Genomic DNA, 20,495 nt, shown 5'->3' on the forward strand with positions numbered 1-20,495 from the left:
ACCTTAAAGTTTCCACCAAAAAACTATTATAAACAAATACAGTAAAATTACAGGATGCAAAGTCAATGTGTAAAAAATGCACTGCTTTTCTATATATTAACAATGAAATTTCAAGAAATGAAAGAAATAAAAAACAGTTCCTTTTGCAATTTCAGCATAAAGAATAAAATACCTAGGAATAAACTTAACAAAGGATATGACTCACCTATGTATTGAAAGATACAAAGCATAATTAAAAGTTTGAAAAACACACAATGAAATAGAAAGATATTCTGTATTCATGGATTGGAAAAATCAATATAGTTAAAATGGCCATATTACCCAAAGCAATATACTCATTTAATGTAATCCCCATCAAAATCTCAATGTCATTTTTTAAAGAACTGGACTAAAAAAATACTCAGATTTTATGGAACCACAAAAGACCCCAAATAGCTGAAGCAATCCTGGGAAAAAAGAAGGAAGCCAGAGTTATCACACCACCTGACTTTGCAATAATAATCAAGACAGCATGTAATTGGCAGAAAAACACACACAGACTAATGAAACAGAATTGAGAGCCCAGAAATGAAACCACATGTTTATGGGCAAATAATTTTTGACAAAGGAGCCAAAAACACAGTGGAGAAAAGAACGTCTCTTCAATAAATGGCGCTAGGAAAATTAGAAAGCCACATGCAAAAGATTGAAAATAGACTACAGTTTGTCCCCATATACAAAAATGAAATCAAAATGTATCAAAGACCTAAATATAAGATCTTAAAGAGTAATTTTCATAGAAGAAAACTTAGGTACTAAACTCATGGACCTTTATCTTTGAGAAGATTTTATAAATTTGACCTCAAAGGCAACGGAAGTGAAGGCAAAAATAAACAATTGGGACTATGTCACACAAAAAAGCGCCTGCACAGCAGAAGAAGCCATCAACAAAACAAAATAGCAGCCGACCAAATGGGAGATGATATTTGTAAACAGCAGCTCCAACAGAGGGGTTAATACCCAAAATAAGAACTCATACAACTCAACACCAAACAAACAAACAATTCAATGAACAAATGGGCAGAGGACCTAAACAGACACTTTTCCCAAGAAGACATACAAATGGCCAACAGATATATGAAAAGATGCTCAACTTCACTAGCTACTAAGGAAATGTAAATAAAAACTACAGTGATATGCCACCTCACACCTGTTAGAATGGCTGTTATCAATAAGACACATATTAATGGGTTGGAGAGATTGTGGGGAAAAAGGAACCCTCATTCACAGCTGGTAGGAATGTAAACTGGTATAGACAGTATGGAAAAAAAGTACGGCAGTTCCTCAAAAAAATTAAGAATAAAATAACCATATTTCCCAGCAATCCCTCTTCTGGGTATCTATCCAAAAAACTTGAAACATTTATTTGCAAAGATATATGGCCCTCTACGTTCATTGCAGCACTGTTCACGGGTGGCCAAGACATGGAAACAGCCAAAGTGTCTTTCAGTATATGACTGGATAAAGAAGATGTGGTACATACATGCTATGGAATAATACTCAGCCATAGGAAAAGATGAAATATTGCCTTTTGTGACAACATGGATGAACCTTGAGAACATTATGCTATGCAAAATAAGTCAGTCAGATAAAGCTAAGAACCATGTGATTTCTCTCATATGTGGTATATAAAACTGAAACTCATAGACCCAGACAACAACAGTATGGCAGCTACCAGATAGAAGGGGGGTTGGGATAATAAAGCCTAAAGGGAGCCAAATATATGGTGATAGAAGATGACTTTGGGTGGTGGGAACACAATGCAACATACAGATTATGCGTGTATCATAGAAATCTCACTTGGAACCTATATAATCTTATTAATGAATGTCACCGCAATAAATTTAATTTAAAAAAAAATCAACAAATAGCTTGTGAATATTGGCCATATAAAAGAAAATTATGTGATAAAATATCTATATTTCTTGTGGGGGAAACTTGTAGAGCAGAGATTTTTCTTTATTAAAAGAGTCACTAGCCCTAGACAGTTTGGCTTAGCGGTTAGCACATCAGGCCGAGGACTAAAGAGTCACGGTTCGATTCCGGTCAAGGGCATGTACTTCAGTTGCGGTTCAGTCCCGGGCCCTGGTCGGGGCAATGCGTGAGGCAACCAATTTCTCTCACATCGCTATTTCTCTCTTTCTCTCTCTCTCTCACCCCTCCCCCACTCTGTCTGCAGATAAATGGAAAAATATTAGCTGAGGATTATGTAGATAAAAAAGAGTCACTAGATATTTTTGGATGAAAGAAATGTGTTTAGGAAATTTGATTAAAAATGGACCAAATATCTGAGAACAAATATTTGTTTTATGTATCTGGTGTTCTGTTATTTGTTAGTTCTTGCTATAATTTTTTTTTTTTTTGTATTTTTATTTATTTATTTTTTTATTAATTAATTTTTGTTACAGATGTTTCTCCTTTTTCTCCCACTAATTCCCCCCTCCTCCTCCCTCCCTGCCCTGTCCCCAGCTTTGTTGTTCATGTCCATTGTTCATGCATATAAGTTCTGTGGTTTATCTCTCCCCCACCACCCCCTCTTCTGGGGATTGTCAGTCTGTGCCCCACTTCCACATCTCTGGGACTACCCCATTCCTCAGACTGCTATGTTCATTATATTCCACCACTAAGTGAGATTATATGATACTTGTCTTTCTCTGTTTGGCTTGTTTTACTTAGGATGATACTTTCCAGGTCCCTCCATGTAGTCTCAAAGGATAAGAGATATTTCTTTCTTACAGCTGTGTAGTACTTCATTGTGTATATGTACCACAGCTTTTTTATCCATTCGTCTACTGATGGACACTTGGGCTGTTGCACAGTGAAAGATACAATCATCAAAATGGAAAGGCTACCCACTGTATGGGAGAGCATAATTGCCAATGATATATCAGATAAGGGGTTAATTTCCGATATATATAGAGTGCTCATACAACTCCACAAAAGGAAGACAAAGAACCCAATTAAAAAATGGGCAGAGGAACTAAATAGACACCTCTCCGAACAGGACATACAAATGGCTAAGAGACATGAAGAAATGCTCAACATCACTAATCATCAGAGAGATGCAAATTAAAACAACAATGAAGTATCACCTCACACCTGTCAGAATGGCAGCCATTAACGAATCATCAAAATACAGGTGTTGGCGAGGGTGTGGAGAAAAGGGGACTCTAGTACACTGCTGGTGGGAATGCAGACTGGTGCAACCACTATGGAAAACAATATGGTGTTACCTCAAAAAATTAAAAATTGAACTTCCATTTGACCCAGTGATCCCACTTCTAGGAATATACCCTAAGAAGCCTGAAACACCAATCAGGAAGAATATATGTACCCCCATGTTTGTAGCAGCACTATTTACAATAGCTAAGATCTGTAATTTTTATAATATGGGCTTTAATGGCCAGACATAGGATATTTGTTTTCTATTTCTGAATAAGGATATTCTGAATAAGGAGTTACAAGAATGTATCTAAAAAAGTGATATCTCTATGCAGCATATGATAAAGCCACATCAGGCAGCTGGTCTGTGAGTGCCATAGTGATGATCCTTTTGCTCTAATGAGTAGACCTTGCACAACAGCAGGCATATATGGAAGAGCAGTGACAAGGCACTTTGAACAGTGTAATTAGCAGTATTAAATTTAAATACACTATTTAGACAGTTTTCTTCTGAAAACATTGTGGATGAATGAAATTCTAAAACACACAGTTAGGAGCAATGAAGAAAAAATTCCCTAAAATTGGCAATTTGAATAACTTGAAGTTGTTTAGGTAATGATAAGGTTTTATCTTTTGTCTTTTATTTATTGCTTTGACATTATTTCTTTTCTGTCTGTCTATATATAAAGGTCTTATGTTTCTATTTTGAAACTTTTTTTCCCCTTTTGACCTGCAGTATTTGGAAACGATGTTCACACTACTTTTTCAGTTACTGCAGCAAGTTACAGAATGTGACACAAAGATGCATGTTTTACATGTCCTTTCTTGTGTGATTGAAAGAGTCAACGTGCAGGTAAGTTTGTCTTAAACCATGAAAGTAAATGTCAGGGAGGTAAGTAGAGTATATGTAGAATTTATTAATTTCTTTTAGTACATTGTTTAAAAGTTAGAACATTGATTAAAATGCTCCTAACTTATAGGTTGTGGTATCTGTTATGTGTTATTCAAAATTTAACATGTTTACTCAAGTTTTTAATAAATGACTTAAGAAAATTAAAATTTAAATATTTAAAAATTGGATCAGCAATATAGAGGTGTTTAGAAATTAGAATTTTATATCTCTTATCAGATCCAGTTTATAGTTAAATAAAAAAATTTTTTTTTTTTTTATCCTCACTTGACATTTTTTTTCCATTTTTTGTTCAGATAGAGTGGGAGGGAGAGAGGGGAAGAGAGAGAGAGAGAGAGAGAGAGAGAGAGAGAGAGAGAAACATCGACGTGAAAGGGACACATTGAGTGGTTGCCACCCACACGACCCAACCAGGGCTGGGGACAAACTGCAACCGAGGTACATGCCCTTATGGGAACCCAGCTTGGGTTTCTCTGGATCTCAGTTGATGCTCTAATCGCTGAGCCAAACCGGCCAGGGCTAAATAACAATTTTTAAAATTCATTGTGTTTGAGGGTTTAGGTACAAGTGTCTTTCAGCAAATGCTGCCAATATTCTAGGAAGGCTATTATATTTACCTTAAAAATTAAGTGTGTTTTATGATATACTGTACATTATATCCATATTTGACTTAATATAAAAATATATAAAGATTTTAACAATTGACTTTTTATTTAACTTTCAAATTATTTAGCGTTTTCTGTCACTTCTATTTATGAAAAATTGATAATCCAGGAAACCACACTATAATTATCTTATAATTTCTTATATGCTAGTTCACCATATTCTTGTTGGAAAAGCACTGTACAGATCTGTGAGATATCAGGGAAGGATAAACAGAGTTGGAATCCTTAGACTTGGGAGTCTGTTTCTGGATTTATTAGTGAACTCTGATGCCTTGAGCCTCTTTATTAATTCCAAAGCAGCTGATGAGAATTGCTCTCAATTACTGTGTAATGGCAAGTTACCAACTTGTGTGCCAAGTAATTTACATGTATTTTTCATTTAATCCTCACAGAAACCTTTGCGTAGGAGATTAGGATTTATCTCAGACAATTTGAGACTTTAAGGAACTTAAAGTTCAGACATTTTAGTGGTATTGCTAGCATTCAGGCTCAACATTAGATAATTCCAGTAGCAGTTTTGAGTCATTTGTAATCATTTTGAACAGATTTGAGTCCTGGTGCTTAAAAGTAGTAATATCTTAACAATTTTCTTAGCTTGTAGGGTTCTAATTACATTAATTACATCATTTTGTTGTGGGGTTTAAAAATGATATTGAAAGAGTTTGGTCATTGAAACTGTGTTTTAAACTCATTTCAAGTCCCTGTGTCTGCTATTTAGTTTGGACAACGTGTTTGTTTTTATTTTTATTTTTATTTTTCAATTGCAGTTAACATATAATATATTAGCGTCTGGTATACAACATAGTGTTTAGACATTTATAAACCATATGAAGTGATCACCCCAATAAGTTTAGTAGCTTGGGCAAGGTGTTTAACCTGTGTCCTCATGTGTAAAGGGTAAAGATAATTCTGTGCTCACCTAATTCACAATGTTTCATGAGTATGAAATTATTAGAAATGTCCAGTATAGTTTAGATCACTATACAACTACAATAAGTTATTGTTTGTTTAAAAATTTATTATAGAGCCCTGGCCGATTTAGCTCAGTGGTTGGAGCGTCGGCCTGCGGACCAGAGAGTCCTGGGTTTGGTTTCTGCTAGGGGCACGTACAGGAAAAAAACAAAAAAAATTATTATAGAAACAAGATTTGCCAATTTCTAAAAATTTCCCAATATTTTTATAATCCTCTTTAGATATCATCTGCTAATAGACATTTTTAAGGAAGATTTTTTTTTTGTAGAAATGAATTTTCTTACCTTCATCTCCCCAAACCTCTAACTAAACCTTAGTCTCCAAAACTTTGAAATTTCTCTTGCTTAGTAAATTTAAAATGCTTTTGTGTTTCTATTCATACTCATCTTTCAGAACACCAATAGCTTAAGTAGCTCAGGTGATTATATCATCAATAAATAACAAGATATAGTCAGTCAGTAGTACTTTTTGTTTTCAGAACTTGGATAGGAAGTAAGTGGTTCCAAAGAATGTTTTTAGTGGTCTAGTTGTTTAACTTTTTTCCTGTTAACTTTTGACTAACATCATTGTTTCTGTAGTCAGCTGTCTTTCCTATACTAAATTTGATTTTCGTCCATTAGGTTGTGCATGTTTTGAACCATCTTACAACACTGCTTCCAGATACTTAATAGTTTAACTTTGACGTTTCAGTGAAATCACCATCTTTATACCATAGCATGTAATTATTTGAAGATTATATTTCCTCTACTTTTTGAAATAGTAGTTGAAAACCTTAAGTTATGCCAGTATAGGGATCTCATAAATACATAGTCAGATAAAATATATAATTATCAGGTGTGATGTCAGGCAGACAGTTTTTGAACTTCTGCATTTCTGAAGGAAAAGAGTAAAATTTAAGGGCCTATTTGAAATATTAAATATTCTTTTGAAAATGTTATCTTAATGAGGTGTCATTAGGAACTTTTAAATTGCCCCAGTGGATGTAACCCTTTGTTACAATATTTGTTATACTATCACATACATGATTTTCATGTTTTTAGTATTGTGTTATGAATGAAAGTGGGTATCTTCCTATAGGTGATGAACTAACTCCTAAGACTATAATACTCATAATCTTTTTATCTCAATTGTTTTATGCTGATTGTTCAGTTTCTATTATAGGGTTATTATTATTTAGCTCAGTGTCTATAAAACATTCCTTTTTTAATATTTTTAATCCTCACCCGAGGATATTTTTCCATCTATCTTCAGATAGAGTGGGAGGGAAGAGAGAGAGAGAGAGAGAAACATTGAAGTGAGAGAGAGACACTGGTTAGTTGCCCCCCACACAATGCGACCAGGGTTGGAGACCAAACCACAACCAAGGTATGTGCCCTTGACCGAAATCGAACCCATGACTCTTTGGTCTGTGGGCCAATGCTCCAACCACTCAGCCAAACTGGCCAGGGTTATAAAACATTCTTAAATCTATGTGTTTTTTAATTAATTAATTAATTAATTAAATTTTATTTTTTTATCCTTACCCGAGGATTTTTCCATATTTTGTTCAGAGTGGGAGGGAGAGAGAGGAAGAGAGAGCGAGAGCGAGAGAGAGAGAGAGAGAAAGAGAAAGAGAGAAACATTGACATGAAAGGGACACATCGAGTGTCTGCCTCCTGCACGACCGAACCAGGGCCAGGGCCAAACTGCAGCCGTGGTATGTGCCCTTAGCGGGAACCAAACCCAGGTCTCTGGACCACAGGCTGACACTCTTAACTGTTGAACCAAACCGGCCAGGGCCTATGTGGAACAGAGAGAGAGAGAAACATCGATGTGAAAGGAACACATCGAGTGGCTGCCACCCGCACGACTGACCAGGGCCGGGGACAAACTGCAACCGAGGTACGCGCCCATAGCGGGAACCGAACCCGGGTCTCTCAGGACCGCAGGCCGACGCTCTAACCGCTGAGCCAAACCGGCCAGGGCTGTTTTTTTAAATATTATACAAATAATTGCTATTTGACCTATCAGAAAAATCAGAAAAGTTAGAATAAATCATTACCTCTATATCCTTTACCTAGTTTCATCAGATACTAACATTTTACCACTTGCTTTTTTTATATATGTCTATATACAGATTTTTAAAAATTAAACCATTTGAATTTTCGTTGCAAACTTCATGATACTTCACTCCAAAATATTAGACTTCTTCATCTCCTTAATCAAAACCATGATTAGAGTGAGGGAATTTAACACTGATTCAGTACCGTTGTCTAATACTAAGTCCACATTCAGATTTCCTCAGTTGCGTCAATGAGATACTTTTTAACCTTCCTCGTGCTACCCAAGGGGTGTGTGTTAGACTCTTGTGTCAACACTATGTTCTCTAATCACCAGCCCATTTTTGAACTTTTGCAACAGTGACTCTATAGGTGATTTCTGAAATAATTGTTTTGAAGCATTAGTTTTAATTTAGAATATCATATATTCTAATGAACAGCTAAGATTGGGATATAAATATTTTATGACTTTCATATGTAACTAGGTACTTTGGTTTTATTATCTACTCTTATCTATAATTCATAGCATATTCTTCCTTTCTGCCATTCCTTGAAAGTATTCTATTTGTTTAAAACTAAAATTGGTTTTTCTTACTATTAGAACATGTGGTTATATGCTGTTTATAGATGAGTATGAATGAATTAGGTATTTTGAAACCTGTGTTTTTACATATTAATTGGTAGCTTTTATTTTTTATTTTATTTTTTTTTTATCCTCACCCGAGGATATTTTTCCATTTTTTGTACAGATAGAGAGGGAGGGAGAGAGAGGAAGGGAGAGAGAGAGAGAAACATCGACGCAAAGGGACACATCGAGTGGCTGCCACCCGCACGACCAACCAGGGCCGGGGACAAACTGCAACTGAAGTACGTGCCCCCAGCGGGAACTGAACCCGGGTCTCTCCGGACCACAGGCCGACGCTCTAACCGCTGAGCCAAACCGGCCAGGGCATTGGTAGCTTTTATAAGCTAATTGGAGTGTTCTTTGAGATAGTGCTCTTAGCAAAATTAAGTTGTCAGCACATATTATCTATTATAATAGTTTGATTTCAAATTTGAAAATAATCTAATGTATATAAATAATCTCTAAATATTTAATTTTATCTCACTGAAGTATTTAAACAAATATTTAAAATATATTTAAAAAAAATGTTTTTATTGATTTTAGAGAGAGAGAAAAGGAGAGGTGGGGAGAGAGAGAGAGAGAGAAAGAGGGGGAGGGAGAAATGCTTATTGGTTGCCTTCTGCACACACCCGCAATGTGGGATCAAACCCACAACCTGGGTATGTTCCTTGGCCTGGAATAGAACCAGAGACCTCTATGTGCATGGGACCACACTCAACCAGGGCTGAACAAATACTTATTTTTCTGTACATTCCACTCTGGGATGGGGTGTCTGCACATTCTGCACACATTCTGCAGTTTAGTTTTGTTTTGTTTTGTTTTTTTGGTACGTGCCCGTAGCCGGAAACGAACCCAGGACTCTCTGATCTGCAGGCTAACGCTCCATCTGCTGAGCCAAACCAGCCAGGGCACATTCTGCAGTTTTTGCTACCCTTTTAGTGTATGCTCTTTTATAAGCAAAATAAAGAAATGCTCACTCTTTTTGGGAGCAAGTTTTAATTTTAATCCATGGGATTGAAATAAATAGTATTGAATCTGTGAAGGTCTACTATTTGTTTTATCACCAAGGTCATCCAGGGTAATTCTCAATTCTGTGACCATAAGCCTAGAGCTAGAGCACTATCCAGCTCCAGTGTAGATCCATTTTATTTTCCAAGAAGCTCATTGTCAAGCTGTGTGTGCTTCAGGGTATATTTTAAAAACTGGTTAACTTAATTCATGGTGGGCTTAACCATTTATCCTTTCTAAAGGATTTTCTTCTTCCATGTTTCCGCTATACCTCATGTACACCTTCACTATTGCACTTACCTGTTTTCTTTGTAAGGGTTTGTAGGTGTACTTTTATATCCTTTTTTTTTCTGGTGCCTTATGCTCAGGGCCTGATACTTGGAAAATGCCATCAAATAATTGTTGAATGAATAAGTGCTGCCTGTTTTAAAACAATGTATTTCCAGTTAAGTAAGCTGTTTTATTAAGAAAGAATCAGATAGCCCTGGCTGGTGTGGCTCAGTTGGTTGGAGTGTTGTCTCGTGTATCAAAAGGCAGCAGGATTTGATTTCCCGTCAGGACACATACCCGGGTTGCGGGTTCAATCCCTGGTCGGGGCGCTAACAGAAGACAACCGATTGATATTTCTCTCTCTGTCTCTCCCTTCCTCTCTCTAAAATCAATGGGAAAAAAACAAAACAAAACAAAATACCTTATTTAAAAAAAAAATGTCTATGCTTTATTAAAAAGAAATTAGGATGTATCAACATTTTTCTATTAAACTCTAAAGAAATAACTGTCTTAGATATGTTATTTTATATTCCTAAATTTTATTTTGTACAGTACATTTGGTAATTGTTTAAAAATATCTACCATAGTCCTGGCTGGTGTGGTTCAATTGGTTCAAGTGTTCTCCTGTACACTGAAAGGTTGCAGGTTTGATCCCTGGTCAGAATGCGTGTGGAAGGCAACCAATTGATGTTTCACTCTGACATCAGTGTATCTCTCTCTTTCACCCTTCCCTATCTCCCCATCTAAAATCAAAAACATGTCCTCGGGTGAGGATTAAAAAAATTTTTTTCTTAATCATAGGGCTCTGTGCCTCTATGTAATGTCTGATTTATCTTTAAAAGGATATATGCTTACTTTATTACATGTGGTAAAATATTAAATATTTGTTGTCTGCAACTTAAACAGGTTTTTCAGTGCTTCTTGAAGTAAGTTGTCTTCTTTATTAATAGAATTCTTTTCTTTCCCTTCTATTGTGGTAGATACGGCCATATGTAGGATGCCTGGTGCAATATTTGCCTCTTCTTTGGAAGCAGAGTGAAGAACACAATATGTTGAGATGTGCTATTCTGACAACGCTTATTCATCTTGTTCAGGTAAGATATTTCTCCACTATTTCTTAGCTTAGTATTTTTTTTCTTTAAAATTTTTCATTGCTTTTATGTGGTTTATGTTAATGGTAGTGAAAGACTCACATTTTATGTTTCATGTGTCATCTAAGCAGTTTAAAAAAACAACTTTTGTATGTTTACTTTGGACATTTTTGACATTTGAAAATTTTTTTTTACTTTTTGAAAGATGGTTTATTTCATTAGATATAGTGGTCCCCACTGATAGTAGACACACAACTTGTGCAGTCCATGGTACCTTGCAGGTAGCTTCCTTGGTATTCAGGGCTTTTCTGCATAAACTTACTCTCCATTTTCACTCCTTTTCTTAATTTAAAATAAAAATTTTTCCTTTTATAAATTGGGAAGTTAGAAGAACCAGGTGAGTTGCTTTTGAGGGAAGAGTGAATTTGATTTCAGACATCTTGACTTTGAAGTGTTGGGATGTGCAGCAGGTAGCGAGGAGCCTAAACTTCAGAGAGAAAGAATGGCACTCTAGTTCTCATTTGAACTGCAAAAAAGTGAATTGTAGTCTGATGGTGAGAGTAGACAGAGAGATTAATGTTAGACTATCTCTGGCGATATGGATACTGAATTGCTCTTTATTTCCTTTGCTCCAAAGTTTGATAGATTTCTCAAAGTTTGGGAGATCTCTCTCTAAATTGAGAGTTACTGCTCTAAAATGTTCTGATAAGTTGGCCCTAGCTGGTTTGGCTCAGCGGTTAGAGTGTCGGCCTGCAGTCCAGAGAGACCCGGGTTCGGTTCCTGCTAAGGGCATGTACCTCGGTTGCAGTTTATCCCCAGCCCTGGTTGGTCGTGTGGGTGGCAGCCACTCGAAGTATCCCTTTCACGTCGATGTTTTCTCTCTCTCTCTCTCTCTCTCTCTCTCCCTCTCCCACTCTATGTGAGCAAAAAATGGAAAAATGTCCTCGGGTGAGGATTAAAAAAAAAAAAAAATTAAAAAAATATTAAAATGTTCTGATAAGTTTTTAAAAATATCTTTTCTACTCTTAGTTTAGAAAAACCTTTCTCAGGCACCCTGACACTTTTTTGAAAGATTAAACTCATTCATTTCGTAAATATTTATGGATGAGTTTTACATTTATAAATTTTTGTTTAAGCCAGTTTTAGATAGATGAACAGTGATAAAAGTTTTTTTTAAGTACAGCTTCTCTTTAGGAAATGTCTGGCCTACCATTTCTTTCTGTCTACCCTTTAATTTTTATGATTATCCTGAAAGATTATCTCTTTTATTGATGAGGATACAGAGGCTAAGAGGTGGGTTTGTGACTAGCCTGAGATTGCTCTTTTAAGTTACAGAATAAAGAGTGACCCCCCCCCCCCAATCTTTTGCATTATGTGTTTTTACGTTCACTTTGAGGGTATTTTGAGGGAGGTATGAAAAATAAAAACAGCTTCCAGTGCTCTTCGGGCAGTGTTGCCCCAGGACCTGTTAGGAAGCCAGAGTACCCTTGATGGAAGTTAGTGTGTGCAGAGCCTTTTCCTTTAATCATCACACTTAAGCACCCTGTGTATTTGTATAGGCCAAGGGAGCCAGGTTTCAGCCAAGAAGTCATCTACCCTTCTTGGGAAAAAGCATGTAATGTTTAATATTACAGTTGTAACTTAAAATAAGTTTTTCAGTCATTTGAGAAGATTAGTAAGTAGGTATTTATTTCATACAATAAACATTTTTAAACACCTGCAATATGCAATGCATGGTACTAAGCACTGGGATACCCTAATAAATAGGACAAATTCTTTGTGGATGTGGCTGTCTAGGTGAAGACTAAAGAGTTAAGTCCTCTTTTAGCAATAGGAACATGGTGTTATGTGGGCACACGGTGGGTTACAATTCTCAGATTTGAGGGTAAGGGACATCAGGGAAGGCTTCCTGACAGAGGTTGTGCCCAAATGGTGTCGGTGTTAAATAGTGTTAAACAAAAGGTGTTAATAAGATGGTAGTGCAGGTAAGGATATTTTAAACAAATTGGTCAGCACATATAAAGCCCTGTAGGCATGAGAGAATGTGGTGCTTTTTGTTCCATCTTTTTAGGCTTGTGTGTTGATCAGTTTTATATGTTAGGTAGGTTAAGGAGTCAGTTCTTGAAGACTTTTTCTGAAAAGTAGCAGTATCTCCACTTTCATTTTGATGAAGGAATCCATTTTCAACACTTATAACCCAGTCTCTTAGGCTTTCTATCTCTCTAAGTCTAAATAACATACTTATATTGGTCATTCTTTATTTAAAACTTGTAGGCATTCTCTTTTGACTTCCCTTATAGAGGATGAAAATTTAATTCTTTCAGTCTCTAGGTAACTTCTATTTCCCCATTCTCCCAATATAGTTATATTGTAATTTAAGTCATGTCACTAGTGTTTTTATTTGTGTGACTGTACAAAGATTAATTAATGAAGGCATATATCATTATGTTATGATTAATTTTCTTTCTTATATAACTATTCATTCTCCTAATCGCCATTCTTGTATTAATAATTTTGTTTGCCTAGTTTATAAGTTTTCTAGTATAGTATAGCACATAACCATAAATTTAGTGGCTTAAAAGAACATCCGTTTATTAACTTGTAGTTCTGTAGGTCTATTGATTTTCAGTACATGCTGTCTTTATCTTCGATATAGGGTCTGACAGGTGAAATTAAGGGGTCTGCCAGGTTAAGTTCTCCTCTTGGGGCCTTGGGGAAGAATGCTTCTATACTTACTCAGCTTATTGGCAGAATTCAATTTCTTGTTATGTAGGATAGAAGTACCAGATTACTTGCTGGCTGTCAGCTGGAGCCCATCTTAGTCCCTGGATTCCAGCCACATATTTTGAGAGATTCTTGCATGTCAAATACCTTGAGGCTTTGAATCTCTGACTTCTCCTTATGTAGTCTGCCAGAAAAAACTCTTTTTTTTTTTGTTCTCCCGAGGATATTTTTCTATTTATCATCAGAGTAGAAGGGAGGGAGAGAGATAGAGGGAGAGAAACATTGATGTGAGAGAGACACATCACATTGATTGATTGATTGCCTCCCGCACGACACGACCAGAGCCGGGGACAAATTGTAATTTAGGTATGTGCCCTTGACTGGTATTGAACGCGAGGCACATTGGTCTGTGGGCCGATGCTTCAGTTGCTGAGCCAAACAGGCCAGGGCAGGAAAAACTCTTTTAAAGGGCTATGTGGTTAGGTCAGGCTTACCTAGATAATTTTTAATTTAAGGTCACTTGATTTGGGACCTCAATCACATCTGTAGAATTCCATCACAGTAGTATGTAGATTAGCATTTGAATAACTGGGGAATGGGGTGTGTATATCCAGGTCAAGAATGTGTGGTGGTCATCTTAGAATTCTGCCTATTACATTTAGTTTTCTATGTAATTGAACCCATAACTCTTCATCTGTTATCTAAACATTCCCTCAGTATGTTCAGACATATCAGGTATTTTGATACTTTTATCATTTTGAAATCTGGAAGATCTTACTTGCTTTAGTCTGGACTGGTTTTACTTTATGTTTGTGCACAGCTCTTAGAACTTGATCTACTTTCACTGTATCAAAATGATTCTTCTTGCCTATCCTTTCCTGGGGGAATGCCTGTTTTCTCAACTTGTCTTTATTGTATTACTTCCTCTTTCTAATGGAGCCCATGAATGCCTGTGGCTTTCTGGAAAAGGTACACAGGAGGTAAATTTCTTGAGACTTTTGCATGTCGAAATGTCTTTATTTTGTTTTCACATTGGTTAGTAGTATAGCTGGGTATAAAAGTCTAGATTCCCACCACCCTCAAAATTTTGGAATTATTTTTTCTTTGTTTTTTAGCTTTTAGAGTTGCTCTTAGGAATGCTGAGGTATTTTATTTTAATACCTGATTCTTTTTTTTTTTATGAATTTTTATTTAATTTTTTGTTACAGACATTTTACCTTTTTACCCCATTGGCACCCCCCACCCCACCCCTCCTCCACCCTGTCCCCGGCTTAGTTGTCCATGTCCATTGGTCATGCATACATGCATATAAGTTCTGTGGTTTATCTCTTCCCACTCCCCCACCCCCCATCCCCTCTTCTGAGGGATGTTAGTCTGTGCCCTACTTCCATGTGTCTGGGTCTACTGTATTCCTCAGACTGTTATGTTCATTATATTCTGTATATAAGTGAAATCATGTGGTATTTGTCTTTTTCTGCTTGGCTTCTTTCACTTAGGATAATACTTTCCAGGTCCCTCCATGTCGTCTCAAAGGATAAGAGATCTTTCTTTCTTACCGCTGCATAGTACTCCATTGTGTATATGTACCACTGCTTTTTTATCCATTCGTCTACTGGTGGACACTTGGGCTGTTTCCAGATCTTAGCTATTGTAAATAGTGCTGCTATGAACATGGGGGTACATATATTCTTCCTGATTGGTGTTTCAGGCTTCTTAGGGTATATTCCCAGCAGTGGGATCACTGGGTCAAATGGAAGTTCAATTTTTAATTTTTTGAGGTAGCACCATATTGTTTTCCATAGCTGCTGCACCAGTCTGCATTCCCACCAGCAGTGTATTAGAGTCCCCTTTTCTCCACACCCTCGCCAACACTTGTTGTTTGATGATTTGTTGATGGCGGCCATTCTGACAGAATACCTGATTCTTGAATGTGTCATCCCTCAATTCCCTTTTTGGCAATTCTTGTGATTTTCTCAGTTTTTGTTTTAAATTTTATGGTGATGTGGGTGTATTTTTATCCCATTGTTCTGGACACTTGGATATTTCAAATTGGAAACTCATGTTCTTGGGCTTAGGTAATGTTTTTGTGTTTTATGGTTTTCTCCCCTTCTTGTTTTTATTTTGAGCTTTTTATGACTTAGATGATAAATGAGTAAACCAGTCTTCCAATTTTCTTAGTGTTCTGCCCTGGTTTTTCTTTTCTTTATCCTTTTGCTCTATTTTCTTGAGAATCTCCTGAACTCAAGTCTATGACTTTTTTGTTTTGTTTGAATAATCATTTTAAAGCATTTCATTTTTGTTTCTTGATTCTACCAAGGACATTAATGAAATATTTTCCAAATTTTCATCTCAGTGCATGGTCTCTTTCTTTTTCAAGGTGCTGTTTTCTGTTTGTGTTGTTCTCTATTTTTCATATTAGATATTTTAATCATATCAATTGATCCTTGGTCATTGGCTTTTTGTATGTGTACGTGTGAAAAATTTGAAGCATGCACAAAAGAAAGAAGAACAGTGTAATGAATCCTTAGGTAACCATCACCTGACTTCAAGAACTATATCAGCATTTTGTCTGTATAATTTTAGGAGTGGGAACTAAAAGCTGATTGGAACGGTTGTGTATGTATGAGAAGCTTGCTGATTGTGGATTTTTCTCTTAGGATGATGTAGTTGGGTTGTTTTGTAGGGGAATTGTCCATGATTTTGAGCTCTTTTTCAATGAAAGATTCTTAAGTCTTATGCCTGTTACATGTTACATCCCCATTTTATTTTATTCCTGCTCTTGATTACCTGATGTCTCCCTGTCTTGAGACCACTTCTTTCACCTTACCAGAAAATAAATAAAATAAACAGCCAGCTTTATGCTGGTTCAGGGGAGACCCAGTTAGTTGTTTGTGCGTGTGGATATTTGGTATCAGACTGTTTTTTAAACACTTACTAGAAGACCTCTTATTTTTAATACCTCCCTTTCAACCTCACTCTTGCCAAAAGATTTGGTGCTATCAGTTCCTGATTCTTGGAGTTTTTCTAATGTAAATCAGGCTGTTTCTTCCCCTTTTTTCACTACTGGCTTTGAGATTCGGTTTGCTGAGTCTGCTAAGTCAGTAACCACTTGTCCTTTACAGGCTTCAAAAATGAGGTATTTTACTCTCTTATGCTATCTTTGTACTTACAATTATAGGTCTTTAAAAACATATCCTTCTGTATTTTTTAGGGGATCTTGGCAGAGAACAGTAATAAATACATGGGTTAAAGCTGCCAGTTTTCTCCAGATAGTAATGTAGTTATTTCTATTGCTGAGTCATTTGGTATAGCTGGAACATAAAGTACAGAGCTTGGGTGTTGGGGCCTGGTTAGGTAAATGTAAAGAACATATCTTGAAGCTCAGAGGAGTGTTATTTTTATTTTAGAAAGGTAATCAGGGTACCATTGTGAACTCTGATTTGGAATGGGGTAAAACTAAGGTCAAGGAAAGTATTGGGAACCTCTTTTTTACCCATGAAAGAAATCATGACCTGAAGTATAGCCATGAGAAGGGGCAAGATTTGAAAAATATTAAAAGAGAGAGAGAGAGAGAATTAAGGATTATTTAAGTGAGGTGAGAAGGAAGAGGAACCAGGAGGTGGTTGTAATATAATTTATTACTAGAAAAATAGTGGTTCATGTCATGTGAGTTAGGAATAGCAGTTAGAGCAGCTCTTTTAGGAAGTCAGTGAGTTGGTTCAGTGGTAAACTTAAGATTTTGAGATGCCTTCTGAGTGATCATGTCCTATAGTCATACAGAGTGTTCAGAGATTTGGGTTGGAGATAGTAGATTTGGACATTATCAGCATGTATTGTAAGTCCTCGCTTAATGTTGATAGGTTCTGCAACTTTAAGTGAAATGACTTATGATGAAACCAATTTTACTATGGGCTAATAGATATAAATAAGAGTTAAGTTCCTAAGCATTTCATCAATGTTATAATGAAACAGCATTATTTGAGGACCTACTGTACATGAGACATGAGAAAAGAGCCAAAGGCAATCCCTGGGAAATTCCAGTTTTTCCCTTTAACTTAAAAAAAAAATTATAGATTCACATGCAGAGGCAAAAATAGTAGAGAGAGATTCCCTTGTACCTGTCACCGAATTTCCCCTTACATTTTAGACAATTATAATACAACATGATTTTCCCCCTTTAAGCATTTCTGATCATTTTATTACTAGCTGATTAATTTATTTTTGAGCTTGACAGCGTCGTAGACAATGTCTTGTAGTTATAACCGTGGACCAAAAGAATGTTCACATTTACATAAAACTGCATATCTGGGATTGTTCATGTATTTCAGGTGTCCAAATTATAAAGGTGAATCTCATTAGGATTTGACAGAGAGTGTCTTATATGTTTAGCAGTTGCTTCCTTTAGTTTTGCTAATGCTAGCATATTGTGCTCATTGGGATGTGCCCTAAGTGGATAGATTCTAATTTTCTTAGGAAATTTTAAGTCTGTTTGACAATCAATATTAACTTGAACAGTTTTTCTTAATGTTTTTTCTTTTTTGTTCTGTTAAAGATTGAGCTATGGAGAGTGAAATTTTAATTTTAAGGCCTGATACACCAGTACTTTATTAAATGTGACATTTTTTATAATGCTTTTTGGAAAAATCTTTAATAAGGTCTTTCATCTTATTTTTAGTATAGAAAGGGCCAACCTTATACTTAACATATTTAAGGATAAGCTTTATGTATTTCCACTGAAATATCTATGTTCTGATAAAGGTTGAATTTAGTATAACTGTGTTATCAAAAGCAGAATACATATTTTTAAAAATAAAGATGTCTCTTTAGTTCAAAAAAGGATGAATACCTATATGTTTTGTTGCATTGTAATTTGCTACAAACTATATTGACATTTGGAGCATTTCCTAAGTAGGGTCGTGTTAGATAGTTTATTTGATTTCTTTTCTGTGTTTATCAGATTATGGAGATTATTATGGAAAGAAATGGACTTTCCATCCTTTTTGTTTTCTCAGAGTGAGATTTAGTGTGATATACTGAGTTAACTTTCATAAGACAGTTATTAGACAAACTATAATTTTAGATATAATATCCTTTCTTCTTCTATCTTTTTATTTTTGGCTCTTTAAAAATATTAGCAAAATACTTGCATTAAACTAACATGATGTACATATTTTTTTTAAAACTTACAGAGAAGTCCAAAAAAAAAACCCCAAACTCCTTTTCTCTCTTTCAACATTCTTTTTCCCTTTCCATATTTACCTAGTGTTGATAGTTTTTTCTGTTTTCTCTCAAGAAACATTTTTGTGCATATATCTGCATATTCAGAAATGTGGCTATTTAAAAAATTTTTGGCATGTGGAATTGTTATACACGCTTCTGTACCTTTTTAATTCATTTTATACTTATTTTGAAATTGTTTTCATTCCATGTCTAATCCTTTTTCATGGCTACTCAGTATTCTAGAATATTAATGCACCATAATTTAATTTTCTTACTGATGAACATTTAGGTTGGGTTCATCTTAGATTATTTAGGATAGATCATTTATAGAATTTAGTATTTCAGTGTTAACACCTCTTTAATAGTCAGAGATGGAAAAATAAATATTTATGTGTGGTATCTCTTTAAATGAACAGATGTGTGTAGCCTTGGTATATATGGTTTTGCTACCATTAGACAATTGAATAGAATTTTTTTCTATTTGCTTTCTAATTGTAAATCGAACTAACTTCATTTAAGTAATGCTTATGATTAGGGCTGTCCTTTAAAATCTGATTGATTTATTTTTTATAAATTGTTTTTAGGGCTTTTATATATGTTAGGTGATTTTTTTTTTTTTTTTTTTAAAGGGGTGGGGGTTGGGACCTTAGAGTGTCTTATGTTAAGTTTTATTTATACTTCCCATAGGGATTAGGAGCAGACAGCAAGAACCTGTACCCTTTCCTGCTCCCAGTTATTCAACTGAGTACAGATGTTTCCCAGCCTCCACATGTTTATCTTCTGGAAGATGGTTTAGAATTATGGTAAGAGGAAAAACTTGATACCATGGATATATTTATTTTTTTCTGGACCTTCCCTACTTTCATACCATTAAAGCAAAGGTCATGTAACAGGGTATAAAAACTCAACATTTAACAACAAAGACATAATATCAGTTCCCCCAAAGAGGGTAGTGTAATCACTCCATCTTTTCTTGGCAGCTGTCACTTAGGGTAGGCTTACACTAGTCAAAGTTTAAGGACGTTTCACTAAGAACTCAGCTGCATTTCTTCTTTCGGAATTTGGAATGTAAAATTTGGATCTTGATACATTTTCAAAACTATAAATTTACTTAAAACTTTCAGTGTGTTAAATGAAATTTTGGGAGGATTGTGGAGTTATTTTCAACCTCTTCCTACCTTACCCAGTAGTAAGTAGTATTGTACCTTAGCCCCAAATATTAGTACTACTTAGTCTTGATTTATTATTTTACTAAGTGAGCAGTAGTAGTGTTTAAAAGAGGCTAAAAAAATCCCACTAAAACCTTTTTCTGTGCAGCTCAGTGCCACACACTATAAAGAACTGTGCTAGAAAATCATTTTGGTTTATTAAGCTTATTTTACTGATGGCAGCAGTCTTTTTTTAGCCAAAAAAAACCAACAACAATGTATTTGAGGTATAACATAAAAATGCTATACATATTTAATGTACACAACTTGATTTTGGAGATAAGTACAACTGACTTTTAAACAACGTGGATTTAAACTGCATAGGTTAACATATATGGATTTTTTTCAATACACATGTACAATACAGTCAGTGTATTTTCTTTTCTTTTTAATCTTTATTGTTGAAAGTATTACAGATGTTCCCCCTTTTTCCCACCGTTGACCCCCCCTCCTCCTGCTCTCACCTCCCTCCTGCCTTCCCTACACTATTGTTTGTGTCCAATGGTTATGCATATAAGTTCTTTGGTTTATCTCTTCTTGCCTCCCCTCACCCCCTAATTCT

The 20,495-nt window shown here is 35.6% G+C and overlaps 1 protein-coding gene across 3 annotated transcripts in view; it reads left to right on the forward strand.

The window, feature by feature from the left end:
• IPO11 (importin 11) overlaps window positions 1-20,495 on the forward strand; it is a 211,150-nt gene that overhangs the window by 86,749 nt on the left and 103,906 nt on the right. For all 3 annotated transcript variants that reach the window (XM_036279398.1, XM_036279399.1, XM_036279400.1), the window contains 3 exons: window positions 3,938-4,054; window positions 10,671-10,784; window positions 19,413-19,528. In XM_036279398.1, the coding sequence (XP_036135291.1) occupies window positions 3,938-4,054; window positions 10,671-10,784; window positions 19,413-19,528 (347 nt within the window). The remainder of the gene's footprint in view (window positions 1-3,937; window positions 4,055-10,670; window positions 10,785-19,412; window positions 19,529-20,495) is intronic.

The sequence above is a fragment of the Molossus molossus genome, unplaced genomic scaffold (genome assembly GCF_014108415.1).
Source record: "Molossus molossus isolate mMolMol1 unplaced genomic scaffold, mMolMol1.p scaffold_m16_p_3, whole genome shotgun sequence".
NCBI lineage: Eukaryota > Metazoa > Chordata > Mammalia > Chiroptera > Molossidae > Molossus > Molossus molossus.